Genomic DNA, 15901 nt, shown 5'->3' on the forward strand with positions numbered 1-15901 from the left:
CTGGGCATCCCTCTTCTTCCCGTCACTCAAGGCACCGCTGTGGGAGAGCGGGCGTGAGGACAGGCTGAGCCCAGGAGCCTGGCGCAGGGAGTGGCCTCAGAGCCTCAGAGCGCCAGCCGGTCCCGCGTGGCCAGGCGCAGCCCTGGCTGGGCTCCAGCCCCACAGAAGCCGCGAGGCCGTAGAGGTGTGCTTCCCACTGCTCAGTCGGTGACTTTGCACCACGGCTGAGCTGAACACGTGGACCAGAACAGAACTGCAGGGGCACAACAGGCTTTGTCAGTCTGAACAAGGCCATGTGAACTGATTTCCACGTGGACGTGTTTTCACTTCTCTCAGACACAGACCTGCAGCGGAATCGCTGGTCTTAGGGCATCTCACGCTCCACCCATCACCCAGAGGTCCCAGTTCCTCACGTCCTCACCCACCTCGTGATGTGTGTCTGTTCATCACGGGCATCCTGGTGGGTGACATGGCTCTCGTGGTGGTTTCGATTTGCATCTGACAACTGAGGACTCAGAGCATCTTTTCGTGGGCTTGTTAGACATTTCTCTGTCTCCTCTGAAGAATTGTCTGTTCAAGTCCTTTGCCCATTTTCTGAGCAAGTTGCCTTTTAATCAAGTCCTGAGAATTCTCAATATTTCTAGATTCAAGTCCCCAGTCAGATGCTTCGGCAAAAGTTTTTTCCTATCCCGTGAGCTGTCTTTTTCACTCTTTTAATGGTGTCCGTTGGTGCACAGAAATGCTTAACTTTGACAAAGTCCATTTTATCAGTTTTTAAAGAATACTATTTATTTCTGGCTGGGTGTGGTCTTGCTTGTAGCCTGAGGGATCTCTTGCGGTGGTGCCTGGGCTCAGCAGCTGCAGCAGGCAGGCTTCGTCGCCCCACGACCTTAGTTCCCCGACTAGGCACTGAACTCAGGTCCCCTGCATTGGAAGGCAGTTTCTCAACCACTGGACCGCCCGGGATGTCCCCATTTTATCTATTTTAAATTTGACTGCTCCTGTTTTGGTGTCATTGCTAAGAAAATAGCACCCAGTCAGGGGTCACGAAAATTTACCCGTGTGCTTTCTTCTAAGAGTTTTATGCTTTCTGTTTCTTCATTTAGGTCTTGAACCCATTTTGAGTTGATGTTTGCATGTGGGGTCGGTAGGGGCCAGTTTCATGCTTTTGCAGGTGGCTGTGCCGTGACAGGCCCAGGGCCAGGTGGCCAGATGGCTCTAGTCCCAACCTGTCACCCTGAGGTTTTCTTGTTAGACTGTTTGCCAGGTGGAACCTGCGTTAAGTGTCGCTATATAGCAAACTACAAACTTAGCTTCAAACAACACACATTTATCACTACCTCACGTTTCTGCAGGTCAGCAGAGGTCCAGGCACCACAGGTGGGTTTCAGCTTCAGCTGAGAGTGGTGGAGTCTGCCGGGGACGCTGTCTTCATCGGGAGGCTTGTGTGCGGCAGGTTTGCTTCCAGACTCTCGTGGTCACTGGCAGCAGTCAGAGCTCAAGGATGTTGGCCAAGGGCCTCAGTGCTTTGCTGGCTGTTTGCCACCCGCCCCCACTCACCCCCATGATGGCAGCTTATTCTGTGAAAGCCAACAAGGGGCTGGGGCTGTAGCAAGACGCCTGTCACAGTAATGCATGACCTAACCATGGGGGTGACATCCTAGAAGCAGGGGTTCCACGGGATGCGGGCGCTGTGAGGCGGGGTCATGGCCATCTGGGGCCCGGCTGACATCCTAGAAGCAGGGGTTCCACGGGATGCGGGCGCTGTGAGGCGGGGTCATGGCTTTCTGGGGTCTGTCTGCCACAAGGACAGACTCACTGCTCCTGTGGCCCTCGCCCACCTGGTCTTGCATTTCCTGGTTTGGAAGCAGTTTCCTGAGAGGCCGAGATAAGCGATGTTCTAAGTTGCCAGGGACATTGGATGAATGATGATGGGGTTGCAAGGAGCAGTTGTAACGTGAAAATTTAAACTATACACAGACGATACCTAACTTTTCAAAGAAGATGGGCTCTCTTAAGGGTCTACTTCTCAGGGACCTAAAATAGTCATGAAGCAGACACCCCCACCCATGCAGACCTTGCCTGGGGAGCAGACGTTGGGCGGGGAGGGGGTACCTTTCCCATTCCGTCATCTGCTCCGTGCCTTTGGAGGGTCCAGAGGTAGAAATGCAAACACAAATGTGTGACTTTTTTTTTTTTTTTTGGTCACACCACACCACATGGTATGCAGGGTCTTCCTCAACCAGGGATCGAACCCTTGCCCCCTGCATGGGAAACGCGGGCTGTTAATCACTGGACTGCCAGGGAAGTGTGTGTATGTGTTTTTTAAACTAACATCAGCATGTCATACATACTTATTCTATATTTTGCTTTTTCACCTAATGGTATATCTTGGAGTTAATTCCATATAAATCCACTGGCGCCACCTAACTCTGTTGTTACCTTCATCGTGAAGGGAGCTTTCCGACACATTTCGGCCAAAACAGTGAGCCCCCGCTGCTGTCCTCTGAGCCCCAACTCCCCCAACCTATGATCAAGGCAGATTCTAGCCTTGTTTCTTCATCATTGTTTCCTTAAAAGATTAAAAGCTTAAAAAAACTACCCAAACAACGCTATCTCACCCCAAATTTCCAGATATCCCATCAGTGTTGAAATCTGCCTCATAGGTGTGTTTTATCTTTTCACGCTTGTGTGCTGGAATGCAGACCTGAGGTAACCTCCGTCTCCCTCGCTTTCTTGCGACCTGTTTGTTGACGAAACCGGCTTGTGGTGTAACATGTTTCTAGGGGCTCAGGTCCAGGGTTCCTTATGCTGGCAGGAACGCCTCCTTCACCGCTGGCTGGTGGAGCTTCTGAGGGAATCACGTCCCTCGTCCTAAAAATATTTGCATCCCACTCAATTATACGGCCACTCCAGTACTCTTGCCTGGAAAATCCCATGGACGAAGGAGGCTGGTAGGCTGCAGTCCATGGGGTCACTAAGAGTCGGACACAACTGAGCGCCTTCACTTTCACTTTTCACTTTCATGCACTGGAGAAGGAAATGGCAACCCACTCCAGTGCTCTTGCCTGGAGAATCCTGGACGGGGGAGTCTGGTGGGCTGCCGTCTATGGGATCACACAGAGTCGGACATGACTGAAGTGACTTAGCAGCAGGAGCAGCAATTAAATGGATGTTTCATACATTTATTATCCAGATATTATCTATTATTATCTTACAGAAAATGTACAGAATGTAACATCTTGCAGAAAAACCCCAATGACCTTTCTGGCCAACCCAATACTTACTGACGTAGCTTCAGGCCATTTTTACTCTTTGCTGTTAGAAATAATGCTGCGTATCTTTATATATGCGTAATTTTGCTCAAGTGGCTACATGCTTGGGAGAAATGTTTGAGAGGTGCTGGTCAAAGAGCATGCCCGGCATCAGCCATGAGACCAGCCATTCCGTCCCTGGAGGCTGAGCCAGTTTACACCTCCACCAATGACCCTTCTCCAGTGGGACCAGATGTACCACCTTTTCAAGCTGCTGGTGAAAAAGAGTAAGGTTATGGTTCCAACTGGCAATGTCATGTTGTAGGTAAGGAGGGCGTCTCTTCACATATTTGTAATCATCTTTATTTCCCTTTGGTAAATTATCCTTTTCATTGGCCCATTTCTCTATTGGTCTCAGTATTTTTCTTTATACAGTAACAAAAACAAACTACCGTCTGTGAAGTGTTGCAAATTTTTCTGTGCCATTTGACTAAATTTGTATCTTTTGCCACTTGGAAATTTTTTATTCAGGTATAGTAAAAATAATTTTTCCTTTTAAGGCTTTTAGATGTTTTATTCATTCTAAGACAATCATTCCTCATTATGAAATTTTATAAAAACATTATCTAAGTCTGGTCCTCAGACTCTGGTTTTTTCTTTATTATCTTCGATACAACTGGAATTTATTTTGTTATAAAGACTTTTTCTTTCCATTAGGATCCTCAGTTGTCCCAACATGGTTTGGTGAGACGTCCATGTCTTTGCCTGTCAGGAAGTGCCATCTTTGTGTGTTAGGTATGAATGTGTATTTGGAGCTACTTCTGGAGTCCTGGCCTTTTTCTACTGATCTGTCTGCTTTGCATCATTACTGACTGTAGCTTTATGATGTTCACCACTGAGTGAAGCTAGTCTTCCTTCATTATTCTTTTTAGAACTTTTCTCACATTTCTTCTGTTTACTCTGAGGCTGTGCCGGGTCTCACTTGCAGCACGTGGGATCTAGTTGCCTGACCAAGGATCAAACCCAGGACACCTGTATTGGGAGTGTGGAGTCTTAGCCACTGGACCATCAGGGAAGTCCCTCTCACATTTTTCTTTGATAAACTTTATTGTGAATTCCTCACACCTTTAGGAAATGGCCCAAGTGTGGCCTATCAGCTGCGTCTGTAAATATAGTTTTACCAGAACAGAGGCAACAAAGGCGTAAATACGAACTACCTGCCCTTTAGGAAACTGCGGTATCTGTTCCAGAACCTGCCGCAGTTTAACAGACGACAAGCCATCCCCCAGCACCGCCCAGTTCTGTGGTTCTGTACTTTCTCAGCTCGTCCTTCAGTCGGAGCGCTTGGTCCCGGCTTGTGTGATGGAGTCGGCTGTGTTCCCTGGGGTCCGGCCTCCTCCACTTCACTCTAGAGGCCAGCTGTTCTCTTCCCGTTGGTGTTTCGGGATCCAGCCATGGGCGCCACACCACAGCGTCGTGTGGAGGGTCCTGCCTGCTGTCCTCGGCTTGTGGGGTGGCCACGTCTTCTGCTTCGCTAGACAACGCCTAGGGAGTGGCCAGGCCAGGGGGTTCTGAGGCCCCACAACTAGACGGTGGGGTTCGTTTCCATCTGATCATTGGCAGGGCTGAGACCTTTCCCACATCAGGTGTGTGGATTTTCTCCCCTGACGTTTCTGATCAGCTTGTCTATGGGATTGTGTGTCTCCTGACTTGTAGAAGTCCCCTGTGCCCTCTGAGTTCTCGTTCCTTGTTGGTTTTATGTCTCACCTTTCTGTTGTCTTAAGGAGGTCTGTCCACTCATGGAAACATCTAACTTGAACAGTTTTGTGAAGTCAGTCCCCTCCCCAGGTCAGGGACGGGCCTGTCTGCCTGGTGGCTCCTCTATAAACCCAGGTCTGTGACTGGGCTGGCCCTGAGCCCACATGTGTTTCCTTTGAAAATTCAGAGATAATGGGAGGAGAAAAGGGGGGCTGAGGACAGCAGGTAGAGGAGAGAATGTGGAAATTCCAGTTGTTTTCCAGGTAGAATGGTTTCCATTCAAATACTTCTCGCAAAACTTAGGTAATAGCAGTAGTTGCAGAAACAGCCAAGGACAAGGGGGAGCCTCCGTGTGGGGTCCCAGGAGAGATGACACCCAACGGGAGGAACGTGGTGGTCAGCTCGGCCCTCCCAGGTCCTGCTAGAGATGCCCGGCTCTGCTGGTTATGGAGGCAGGAGGGGACCTGGCAGGTGGCGCTGGGACGAAGGACAGGAGCCTGCAGGTGTTCCCCCAAATAGCGGGAGGGCGGGCTGGGAGCCCATGGGGTGGCCATGAGGCAGCCCCGGTGCAGAGGCTCAGCCGAAGGGTTTCAGACCACCGAGTCCCGCGCCAGAAAGGTCCCAGGGCACCAGCAAGGTCCCAGGGTGGACGTGGGCGGAGCCTGCCTCCTGCAGGGCCACAGCTTGTCACAGCCATGGGGACAGGCCTGGAGTGGGGGGTAGGAGGGGCTCTGCCTGCAGCTGGTTGTGAAGTCACAGGTTCTGTCCCCAGGGCTGCCTCCCACCTGTGGCCCCTGCAGAGGGCGTGGGGCAGGGGGACATCAGAGACACCCCAGGATCAAGTCAGGATCAGGAAGCTGAGTCTGCCCTGAACCCAGGCATGAGTGAACAGGACTGCCCATGTGAACCTCACCCAAGTCCCCGGGGTGGGTCAGCCACCTCCTGCAGTGGGGGGCCAAGGCCAGGGTGGGTGGAGGCCCCTCAGAGGACCCCCTGCCCCCATCTTCCTGGTGACCAGTGAGACAGTGGCCAGCGGATTCTTTTCGGGCCCCTCCCTCCTCTCAGCTGTGGAACAGAAGCTTGGGGTCCCCGGTGCAGGCTGGAGAGCCGACCTGTCGCCCCTCCCACAGGACCTCACGGGGGGCATGTTTGAGGACAACCTGAGGTCGCTGAACCTGCAGGAGGGCCGGGACTTCCTTCACTTCAGCTGACAGACCCGTGGCAGCTGCTCCCAGGTATGTACGAGGCCCCCAGCAGCTGCAGCCCAGGGCTGAGGCCAGCAGGGAAGGAGGGCCCTGGGGCCCCCACACGGGGAACATGCATGTGGGGGGTGGTGCCCAGACGCCCCACAAACTCCACTCACCAAGAGAGTGCTCAGTGATTTTACCAGGCAAGTTTTACGTGTGGTCTACACCCCACCATGTATTTGACACGTGTCCACACGTGTGTACACACAGACCAAGGCCCGGAGCAGCTCCTCTGCTCGGGGCAAGGGCTTGGCTGCCCACCATGCGCTCCTCAGCCTCCCTCGTGTCATTGGCACCAGCAGCTTGTACTCGTCACTCCCGGCTCCCCATGGCCATGAACCCCAGTGCCCGCCTCGTTCCCAGCTCTGGCCTCTGTGGAGTCTGGGCCACGTGTGGCTCCGTCTGTGTGGGGTCAGCCTGCGTTAGAGACGTGGGGCTGGACGAGGCCCCCCGGGGAGAGGCTGTGCGCTGACGCTCCTCTGGTGGGGAGTCGGCCCCTCTGAGTGCGGCGGAGACCTGGGCAGGGGAGGGAGAGGCCCACGGTGCCTGGCAGGGGCCGCGGGTGTGAGTGGGCATGGGAGCGCCTCTTTCTCTGGTCGGTCCTAAGTTGGAGGTGTACCAGAGCTGGGGAAGGTGGCAGTTCTGACCACGTCCGGGCCACTCGGGGCCAGCGGCCACAGCAGTCCTGTGTTGAGAAATGGCCTGGCACTGCCCATTTGGTCTCTTGGTCTCAGGAGCCCAGTGGCTCTTCCCTGAAGGTGATGCTGGTGCCACTGGGCTTCTCCTTGATCCAAGAAGAGATCATCGATGTGTTGAGTCGTTAGTGTCATCGATGCCGGAGTGAGTGATGACTCCCAGGGATGAGGGCCCTGCCCCAACAGTTCACCTGAACGAGGCAGTAACTCCCGGCTCCGAGGAGGGTCAAGGGGGCTTGAACAATCAGGAGTGGCTTCATTGTGAAGCCACATCTGGGTCAGAATTCCCAGCCTCGGTGATTAAAGCACTGGGGTCTCTGCGTGCAGAGGGTCTTGGGAGACCCTTCACAAAACAGAAAGGTGTCGATCAGAGGCAGGAGAACTGGTGTTCTAGCCACAGGGCTCTAACACCTTCTAAAATTGTGTGTTTTCATACTGCTGCTACTGTTGTCAAAATTCTATGTGCTTTTGAAAATCCACACAGTAGCTGTTATTCTTTTTGTTACATGGTCACAGTTTTCAGGAATCTGCCTGAAGATGTTTTTGTCATCACAACTGGGAGGGGTACCCACCGGCTTCGAGGTGGTTGCTAAATATTCTGCAACACACAGGACAGTTCCCACAGCAGCGACTCGACTCGACAGCGTGGAGACGGGAAACCAGCCGTGCACCGAGCAGGACTGTTGTACCACAGGGACCTATGCTGTGCTTACAGGTGTGGTCCAGCCGAGGCGGGCCGAGTCCACCGCGGCCTCCACGCGGCCCACGAGAGGCAGTCCGTCCTGGCCCGACAGCTGTGCCTCACACGTTCTCACCCGTCCGTCCACATCTCTGCTGCGCCCGGACCTCACCCTGTGAAGCAGCAGACGGGAGGGCCCGACCCTCCCGGCTCTGAGACCGGCCACACAAGAGCCCAGGTGGGGAACCTTTACGCGCACCGGCCTCTGGACAGGCCTGCGTGGGCGCCAGCCTGTGTGGAGAGAAGCCGCCTGTCTTTGCTTCACAAACCCTGAGTGTGTACCCGACTCTGAACAAATGGAAAAAGGGTACAGACCATGTGGTTCTTCCACGTCCTGGAGGTCACACGTTGGCACAGCGGTGACGCTGCCGACCACACCCTGTTTCAGTCCAGGTTTGAGCTACTGTCACAAGTCCCCTGTGTGGATGAAATTGGCCCCCGCAGCATTCAAAAAAGTGTCAGCTCTGAACAAAACCACACAAAAGTAGGTGACTCGCGATGCCCGTGTGCACTGGATGCTAGAACAGGGTGAGGGGGGAAGACGCTCCCCACACGACCCCTCAACAGCCCTCTGCAAAAGGACCCGGAGAAGGCAGCCACTCTCAGCCCGAGGCATGGCGCTTTCTCTGCGCTGTGATCTGACATTAAATGTGAGTCTCCTAGAGCTTGTCAGTGGGTTAGACCGAGCCCAGCAAGGCCACAGCGGACGTGGTAACAGGACAGCCATGGGAGGCTGCAACCGGTCTTCCCAGGCCTGTGCTCCCGGAGCACTCCTCCCAGTGGGTCTCAGCATGGGGCAGGGGTGGGTGGGGAGGGACCCTACACGCCCCTCTGGTTCCAGCTCCCTGACCAGACATCCCCGCCGGCACCAACGGCAGACACAGACAGGGAGCTGCTCGGCAGGTAATTTTATTAAACGTGGGTTGGGGATGAGGACAAAAGCACCGACAGGCCAGGGCACCCGGGCGCAGGACGCATGTGAGGAGATGCCACCTCCAGGTAACAGACTCCGGGTCCCTCGTACGCACCAGCCAGGCCGCCATCCGTCCACATCTTCCCTGTCAACTGTGCCCGGGCTTCTCCTGGCCAGGCAGGCAGGCACGAGCTCAGCTTCCAGGACCGGCCTCAGCGGACGGCAGGCTGCGGAGGACATGGGACAGGGTCAGCCAGTCAGTGCTGTCTCCCCAGCCGTCCCTGCACCCCGTTTCCTACAGGAAACTGCATCTGTGCCGCTTCCCCGAACGTGCCAGGAGCCCGTGGGCAGTGAGTGGGTGCAGAGCGGAACTGTGCTGTCCCCACAACTTCACCATCTTTGCAACATTTTCCTAATAACGTCGAAAGCACGTTTCCTCAGGAAGCCGGTGGTGTGCCTGGCCATCACACAAGGAGGCAGAATCAACCCTTAGCCAGCCGTCATCAGCTGCACCACCTGGGGACTGACCAGTGCTGCCCCCGCCCCACATCTGAGGGGGTCCTGCGGGGCCCCCAGAGAAGGCCAGGCAAGGGCCATACCCTTGTACGGCAGGCGGGGGTGGGGGAGACTTCACCTCAGGAATAACTCCGCCGCAAAGAGAAGAAATGGAGAGTTAAAAGAGCACAGTGAACTGAAGGACAGTGACAGGAGCGGTGGCTGAGTGAAGGCACGCCACGACCGCCTGGGCCCTGGGAAGCGAGCGCAGCACAGCCTGAGCCCCTGCGCAGTGCCACCGTTCCCGAGTGTGGCACATCGGGAAGGAACGCCGTCCTGATGGGCAGTCCCTAACAGAACAGCAGGAAAACTGCAGGACGTTAACAGAAGGGGAAGCGAAATGGTAAAAATGTCCTTAACCACTGCAAATGAAGACAAGAAAGGAAAGAAACAGGATTGAAAAGAAATTGGCAAACTAACCCAGTAAAGCCAAAATCACATATTAAATCCAAGTGGATAAAACACTCAAGTTACCAAAAATGGTTAAACTGGATTAAAAAGAGGTAAGACCTAGCTACTGTTTATAAGAAACTCAAATATAAGAACGTACACAAACTGGAAGTGAAATAATGAAGAGATAAACTACATAAACACTAAGCAAAAACTCCACTGTGGCTCTCAACATCACACCAAGGAGACCTCAAGGCACGAAGCATCATCATAGATAAACGAGAATATTTACACCGACGGTCAGTCTGCCAGGAAGACGTCACAGACTTAAAACATGCAGGCACCTGTAGCGAGTGAAAGCGGCTCAGTCGTGTCTGACTCTGCAACCCTGCTGACTGTAGCCCACCAGGCTTCTCTCTCCATGGGATTCTCCAGGCAAGAATACTGGAGTGGGTAGACTATCCCTTCTCCAAGGGATCTTAACAACCCAGGAATCGAACCAGGGTCTCCTGCAATGCAGGTGGATTCCTTACCAGCTGAGCTACAAGGAACACATCTTCAAATGCATCACAGAAGTTGAGAAAACTAAAAAAAGAAATTGAGATTTTTCTCAATCAACAAAATGCCACCAAAGTACAGTCAGGCAGATTTGGGGAGCCCTGTGCAGTGCATTTAAGAAAAACATACACAGACTGAAAATCAGTCACCTTTCTCAGCCCCCACCCCAAAGTTGGGAAACGGAAAGATTAGAAGACGAACTTAAATGGTGACTGACAAGCAGCTGGCGGCTGAGCGTGACGGGGCACAAGGGCGAGAAGCCCTGGCGCCCTCTCCACGGAGCTCGCTCTCCCGTGTGGTTGCCAAGGACCAGGACCAGCTCTGCTGCAGCAAATGCCTCACACTCCGCTTACCTCGCTCCTGTTCCCCTGAAAGGCTGGCCTTCAACAAAAACGTACAAAATGGCAAGAGAAAGCAGTCTGAAGAGACAGTGCAGATGTGAGAACCAGACTCAGACTCAGAAATGGCAGAGATACTGCAACTATCAGACCAGGAACTTCAAACAACTAGGATTACTACACCAAGGATTCTGGTGGACACAGTGGAAGCCACGCAAGGACAGACAGAAGGGCCAGAAGCCACCAAGTCTGTGAATGAAACAGATGCCTCCAATGGGCTCATCCTAAGGCCAGACATGGCCAAGGACATAATCAGTGAACTTGAAGACAGGTCAACAGAAACTTCCCAAACTGAAAGGCAAAGAGAAACAAAAATGGGGGAAAAAAATCCAAGAACTGTGGGAGAATTACAAAAAGACATGCAACATCTCTGCTCCAAAAACCATAAAACACTGAGGGGTCCGTGGATGGAGACACCATGTTCACGGTCAAGAAACTCAGAGCAGAAAACATTACTTCTCACCTAACGGACCTTCAGGCTGCAGGCAACCTCGGCCAAACTCCTAGTAAGTCTATCCTACAGGTGTGGTGGGGACCCGAGGGCTGGGAAGAGAAGACGACCATCAAGAAAAAAGAATCGTGAGACTGAGATAATTGGGCACCAGGACCCATTGTGAGATCCCAGACCCCTCCTGCATCTTGAGGACCGAGAGCTGCCTCTGTGGCTGCAGGCTGGCTGGCTCATGGATGGACAATCTGGGAACAGAGCCACGCGTATGGCCTGATGCCACCACGCAGCCAGGAGTGGGCTGATTAGGCAGATCATAGGTCCAAATGTAGAAAATAATACATCAAAGCTCTTAGGAAAAAGACTGTCAACCCTGGAGGAGGTCGAGATACCCAAGCAGGACCACGTTAAGTCGGATGAGAAGGTCGTCCCTGGAGGAGGAGACACTTGCAGGACACACGTCTAGAAAAAGGCCCCTGAAGACAAAAGCAGAGAAAGACGGGCAACCTGGAGAGAACACAAGAGGTCTGACATGCAAGGAAAGACAATGTCCAGACACCTCAGATCTCAGACGAGGTCACGTTCCCGTCACCAGGGAAACCAGGGCATGCCCATCGCGGACAGCCACACAGCCCTGAGCGCGTGCGGGGGAGCACCGGTCACTCTGGAGTCTGCTGTCAGCGCTGCCCACCTGAGTCCTCTGCCTGGCGTGTCCACCGGAAATGGGAACTGGTGCCCCAGCAGCCTGAGGCGCATGCCTGGGGTGGTCAGGGCAAACACTGGGGCGCGTGGAGACCTAGAGCTTCGACGCCACGCTCTCCTGCACACACGTCCTTCCTCAACCATCTCTCCAGAGCCAGGGTTCATGCCCAAGGTCAGAGGGACACAGCTGATGGGGACAGGAGGAGGGCACGCCCCTCCCCAGGGTCTCAGCTCCTGCAGGACCCACAGACTGAAAAGAAATAGAGCCCTGATTCTCTGCCAGGAACACACAGAATAGTCTCAAGTCTCCCAAAGACACACTAGCTGCAAGAGCAGGTCGGAGCCCTCAACGTCAGGAAACTGCAGCTACTAGGCGCACACGCCACGAAGGACGGCGACCTCGGCGGGTGGATGGCAGCCGGCCCTGGGTGGGACAAAGTCCCGGAGTTGGACGGGTGTCCAGAGGGCAACGGACACAGCGGAAGGCTGCTGTGCTGCTCCAAGGGTGAGAGACTGGGGTGCTCAGCGGGCCAGTCCTGGGTGCTGACGCGCCACAGGACACACGAGACATGCTTGGCGGGGGGCAGCGGCAGGAACACCGCCCATCGCTCAGGACGGCTCAGGGTCGAGAGGCTAGGACGGGCAGGGGGTGGGTTCATCCGGTGGGGTGGGGGGCAGGTGGGAGGAGAGGGTGGGCCTCAGCTCTGCCCCCATCCCACAGGCCTGCAGTGCTACCTCCTGGGGTCCTGAAAGGGATCGACATGGAACGTGCGGCTCAGCCTGGAATGTTCTAGACCCTGGAGCTCAGAACAGGAGCTCACGGAGCCATGGCTGGAGGTCTCACAAGGAAGGGACCCCGGGGACCCCAGGTGGCCTGAGGGGCAGGGGATACCTTGGGGACCAGCTGCGGCCTCGGCACGCCCAGGAGGTCACAGAGGCGGTTCCGCTGGGCTCTCACGACCGGGAGCTCGGCGTCCCTGGGAGGAGAAGGCGGGGAGCAGCGTCAGTCATGGGGACGGTGCACGGGGTAAACCTGCCAAGATCTTCCTGGGGTGTGCAGAAACCCCAACGCCCGAGATGAGGTAGAAATCAGGGAAAAGGATGCCTCACCTGCACTTGCACAAGGCCCTGCTCCTGCATGCTTTCTCAGGGAACCCCAGAGGATAAGCTCCCCCAAACAGGGAGCCCCACGAGGGGCCCTCGGCCCCCCAAGAGCCCCACCCAGGGGCCAGAGCCAGGAAACACCAAGACAGCAGGGAGATGGGGGCCAGGGCACAGATGGGTTTTATTTCACTTTGAAAGCTGTTTACTTACAACTTTCATTAAAAATAAAAATTTAGCAACACCATAAAACTGGCCATGTTTTTCTTTTGTAATAAGAAAAAAAAAAGGTTATCCTTAAATCCTCTGGAATTTTTTAACAAAGGAATTCAGTTACGAGACAGGTTCCCCTCTGCCCTAAACTGTGAGAGGAGGAAGGCAGGTGTGGGGAGCTCAGGGGACCCTGGGGCCCGCCAGGCGCTGCTGGCTTCAGGTCGCCCTCCCTTCACTGTCCTTGTCAAGCATGGAGGGCATGCCTCTGTGCTGTTATCACTGACAACATCATAGATGTGTCCTCTCCAGCGCTTGCAGAGCAGAGGCGTCCCGTCTCCTGGGGCCATGCTTTCTGCTCTGGAATTTTCATCGCGGGGCCTGCAGCATGTTCACCGGGAACGCCCTCCTCCTGGAGACAAGTGTCTCCCGAGGAAACCTCAACGAGGCCCTAAAACCAGAGGCCCTGCCATCCTTCAGGGCAGCCGGGCCGTCAGGCGGGGCGGGAGCCGCATCGACGCTCGGTCTGTGTGCAGAGCTCGGCCCCACAGGAACGTCACTGTTTCGAGGGAGGTCCATGTGAGGACATTATGCATGTCCCTCCCTCATAAGCAGAGTGAACTGACCTGGACGGAACCCAGTGCTGGGGGCCCCTCACTGCTGCTGCCTGAGTAACCTCTGACCTTTGGTTCTGTGCCCAAAATGGGGATGCGGAGAGTGGTCACCTTGAAGGAGCATGTGCAAGTGCCTGAGGGTGCCCACATATGTGTGAGCATGTGCATGTGTGCGGTGCCTGGAACGGGACAAGCGTCACCCGCGTGTCACCCTTCGGTGCTGCCTGCTGGACCCATGCTCACGGGCCACCCCTTCCCTGCTTCTCCATCAGCGCCTCCTTGCTCCACTCAACACCCCTCTTTCAAACCTGTCATCCAAACCCATCAAGAGTCAAGGAGCCAACAGAGATGACAGGAAACTGCTTAAAACAAACCTGCAGCCCTGACTTGGAACAAGAGGCGACCCTGGGTGCCTAGTGGGAAGTGAGTATCTGGGGTAGAAGGGAGATATTCTTCCTGGCTCCCTCAGTCTGTTTGATTTCTGAACATGTCCACATGTGGCCTTTTCCAATAAAAGTGAGCAAAGGCCAGTGGATGGCCCTCCTCTGAAAAGAGTTGGGGCCTGGAGGCTCCTCCTCTCCTCGGGGCCACGGCTGACACACGTGGTGTGTCCCCACGGAGGGAGACACTGTCTGCCACACCACACCTCCCTGCACGTCTGACGCCATAGTTCAGGGGGCAGGAGCTGCCGTTCTCAAGTGATTTCAACCCCAATAAGCTGCAGAAAGGGTGCCCAGAGCCATGACATGATCAATGGAAAAGTGGCCACAGAGAAATAAGAAGTTAGCCTCTAACCAATCTGTGCTCAGAACAACCCAACTTTTCACTTTAAAAAAATGGTATTTGGAAAAAAAAAAAAAATGGTATTTGGGAAAAAATAATTTCACTTCAAAAATCTTCCAAGCTAACACCCCAGGAGGCTCCCTTTCTTCCCTCATCCTCTTGGGTGTGAGGAAGTGAGCCTGCGCGACAGAAACACAGACACGTGGGTGAGGAGGGGTCGGCCAGACACCACTGCCTCCTCATAACCCAGAGCTGAGCCGAGGGCTGGAGCCCCTCCTCCTTCTAACCTCCGGAGGCTTTTGGGAGAGACCCCGACACGCTCCGGGGGTCCCACTCGCTGAGGCGCTGTACCCGCCGCGCTCCCAGAAGGCCGGGCCGCACTCACCAGGCTGTGCTGCTGAGCACAGCCATGACCTCATCCAGGACGGCGGCAGGCATCACGTCGTAGGTCAGCACCATCTCGTACACTTGGCTGGCCGTGTTCTTCCGAATCTGGTGGGACCGAGAGCAGAGCTGAAGCGACCCTGCCTGGGAGCAGGCAGCTCCTGAGGGCCCAGAGTCCCAGGAAACCAGGAAAGGCTGGCTGGGCAGACAGCTAAGAGGAGCTGACCTTGGACCCCACTCAGGATCCGTGGCCACAACCACCACGGCCGCCCCGCTCTGCCACGCCCCCCGGCGGCGCTTGTCAAGAGGAGACCGCACAGCTTCCAACATGTCCTCGCTGAAATGCTGCGTTAAAGCCTGCCCCGTGTCAGGGCAGTCCTCTCACTCGTTTTCTTGTCTACTGTGCCTGGCGGGGACTTACTCCACGGAACAGGAGCTCTCAGAACCCCCAGGCCCACCCCAGGGGTCCTGGCCAGCAGGTCAGGGCCTGAGAACCTGCATTTCTGATCATGGGGAAAGGGGCATCCAGTGACCCCCACTAGGAAGATGTCACATTTGGGTATCTCATCTGCCAAAGGAAGAGAAGACTTCCCAAGAACCTGACTCTGCGGTGGGGGCTGTGGGGCAGGTGTTGCCCCAGGTGGGGGTAAAGCCACTCAGCTTGGGCCTTCCACACCCACTCTCGGTGGGGCACCCAGGCGCACCTGCGGCCAGGATCCCAGGGGGCAGGGGGCCCCCCGAGTGTGGGCGTTTCCCTGGCACCCGGGCCCATTGCCTGGGGCTCCGGGGGAACATCAGGACCCGCCCCAGGGGCCAAGCTCAACCATCACACGGCAGCTGCTGCGTCTACCAGGCCCAGGACGCCCCGCCCACCCTGACGAGGCCCGCCCTCCACTGAGGTCCACTCGCGCCAACACCAGGAAGCGTCAGCCCCCAGCACCGATGTGGGGGCTGGGACAGTGGGCCCCGGTGTCCACAGACGGGACCCGGGGCTCAGACACTCACCACAGGGAAGGGGTGGCAGAGCAGGAGGAAGAGCTGCAGGAGGACCTTCCTCCTCACGTCTCCGGCGAACTGCACCAGCCCACAGAACCTGCAGGGACCCCACACTGCAGTGAGTGACCCAGGACGCCCCAAACCTTCACTTCCCGG

At 55.3% G+C, this 15901-nt stretch overlaps 2 protein-coding genes across 8 annotated transcripts in view; one reads left to right on the forward strand and one right to left on the reverse strand.

The window, feature by feature from the left end:
• The window catches only part of B3GNTL1 (UDP-GlcNAc:betaGal beta-1,3-N-acetylglucosaminyltransferase like 1), a 115007-nt gene that overhangs the window by 94365 nt on the left and 4741 nt on the right, over positions 1–15901 (forward strand). For 2 of the 6 annotated variants that reach the window (XM_061144424.1, XM_061144430.1), the window contains 2 exons: positions 6143–6247; positions 7471–8461. In XM_061144424.1, coding sequence (XP_061000407.1) covers positions 6143–6223 — 81 coding nt within the window. In that variant the 3' untranslated portion in view covers positions 6224–6247; positions 7471–8461. Of the gene's footprint in view, positions 1–6142; positions 6248–7470; positions 8462–12378; positions 13391–15901 lie in introns of those variants that run through there. The other 4 variants (XM_061144428.1, XM_061144426.1, XM_061144427.1 and 1 more) reach the window with 4 other exon arrangements.
• TBCD (tubulin folding cofactor D) overlaps positions 8587–15901 on the reverse strand; it is a 143306-nt gene continuing 135991 nt past the window's right edge. For both annotated transcript variants that reach the window (XM_061144423.1, XM_061144422.1), the window contains 4 exons: positions 15755–15842; positions 14751–14857; positions 12550–12634; positions 8587–8833 (listed from right to left, as the gene is read on the reverse strand). In XM_061144423.1, the coding sequence (XP_061000406.1) occupies positions 8819–8833; positions 12550–12634; positions 14751–14857; positions 15755–15842 (295 nt within the window). In that variant the 3' untranslated portion in view covers positions 8587–8818. The remainder of the gene's footprint in view (positions 8834–12549; positions 12635–14750; positions 14858–15754; positions 15843–15901) is intronic.

This window comes from Dama dama, chromosome 5 (assembly GCF_033118175.1).
Source record: "Dama dama isolate Ldn47 chromosome 5, ASM3311817v1, whole genome shotgun sequence".
Lineage (NCBI taxonomy): Eukaryota > Metazoa > Chordata > Mammalia > Artiodactyla > Cervidae > Dama > Dama dama.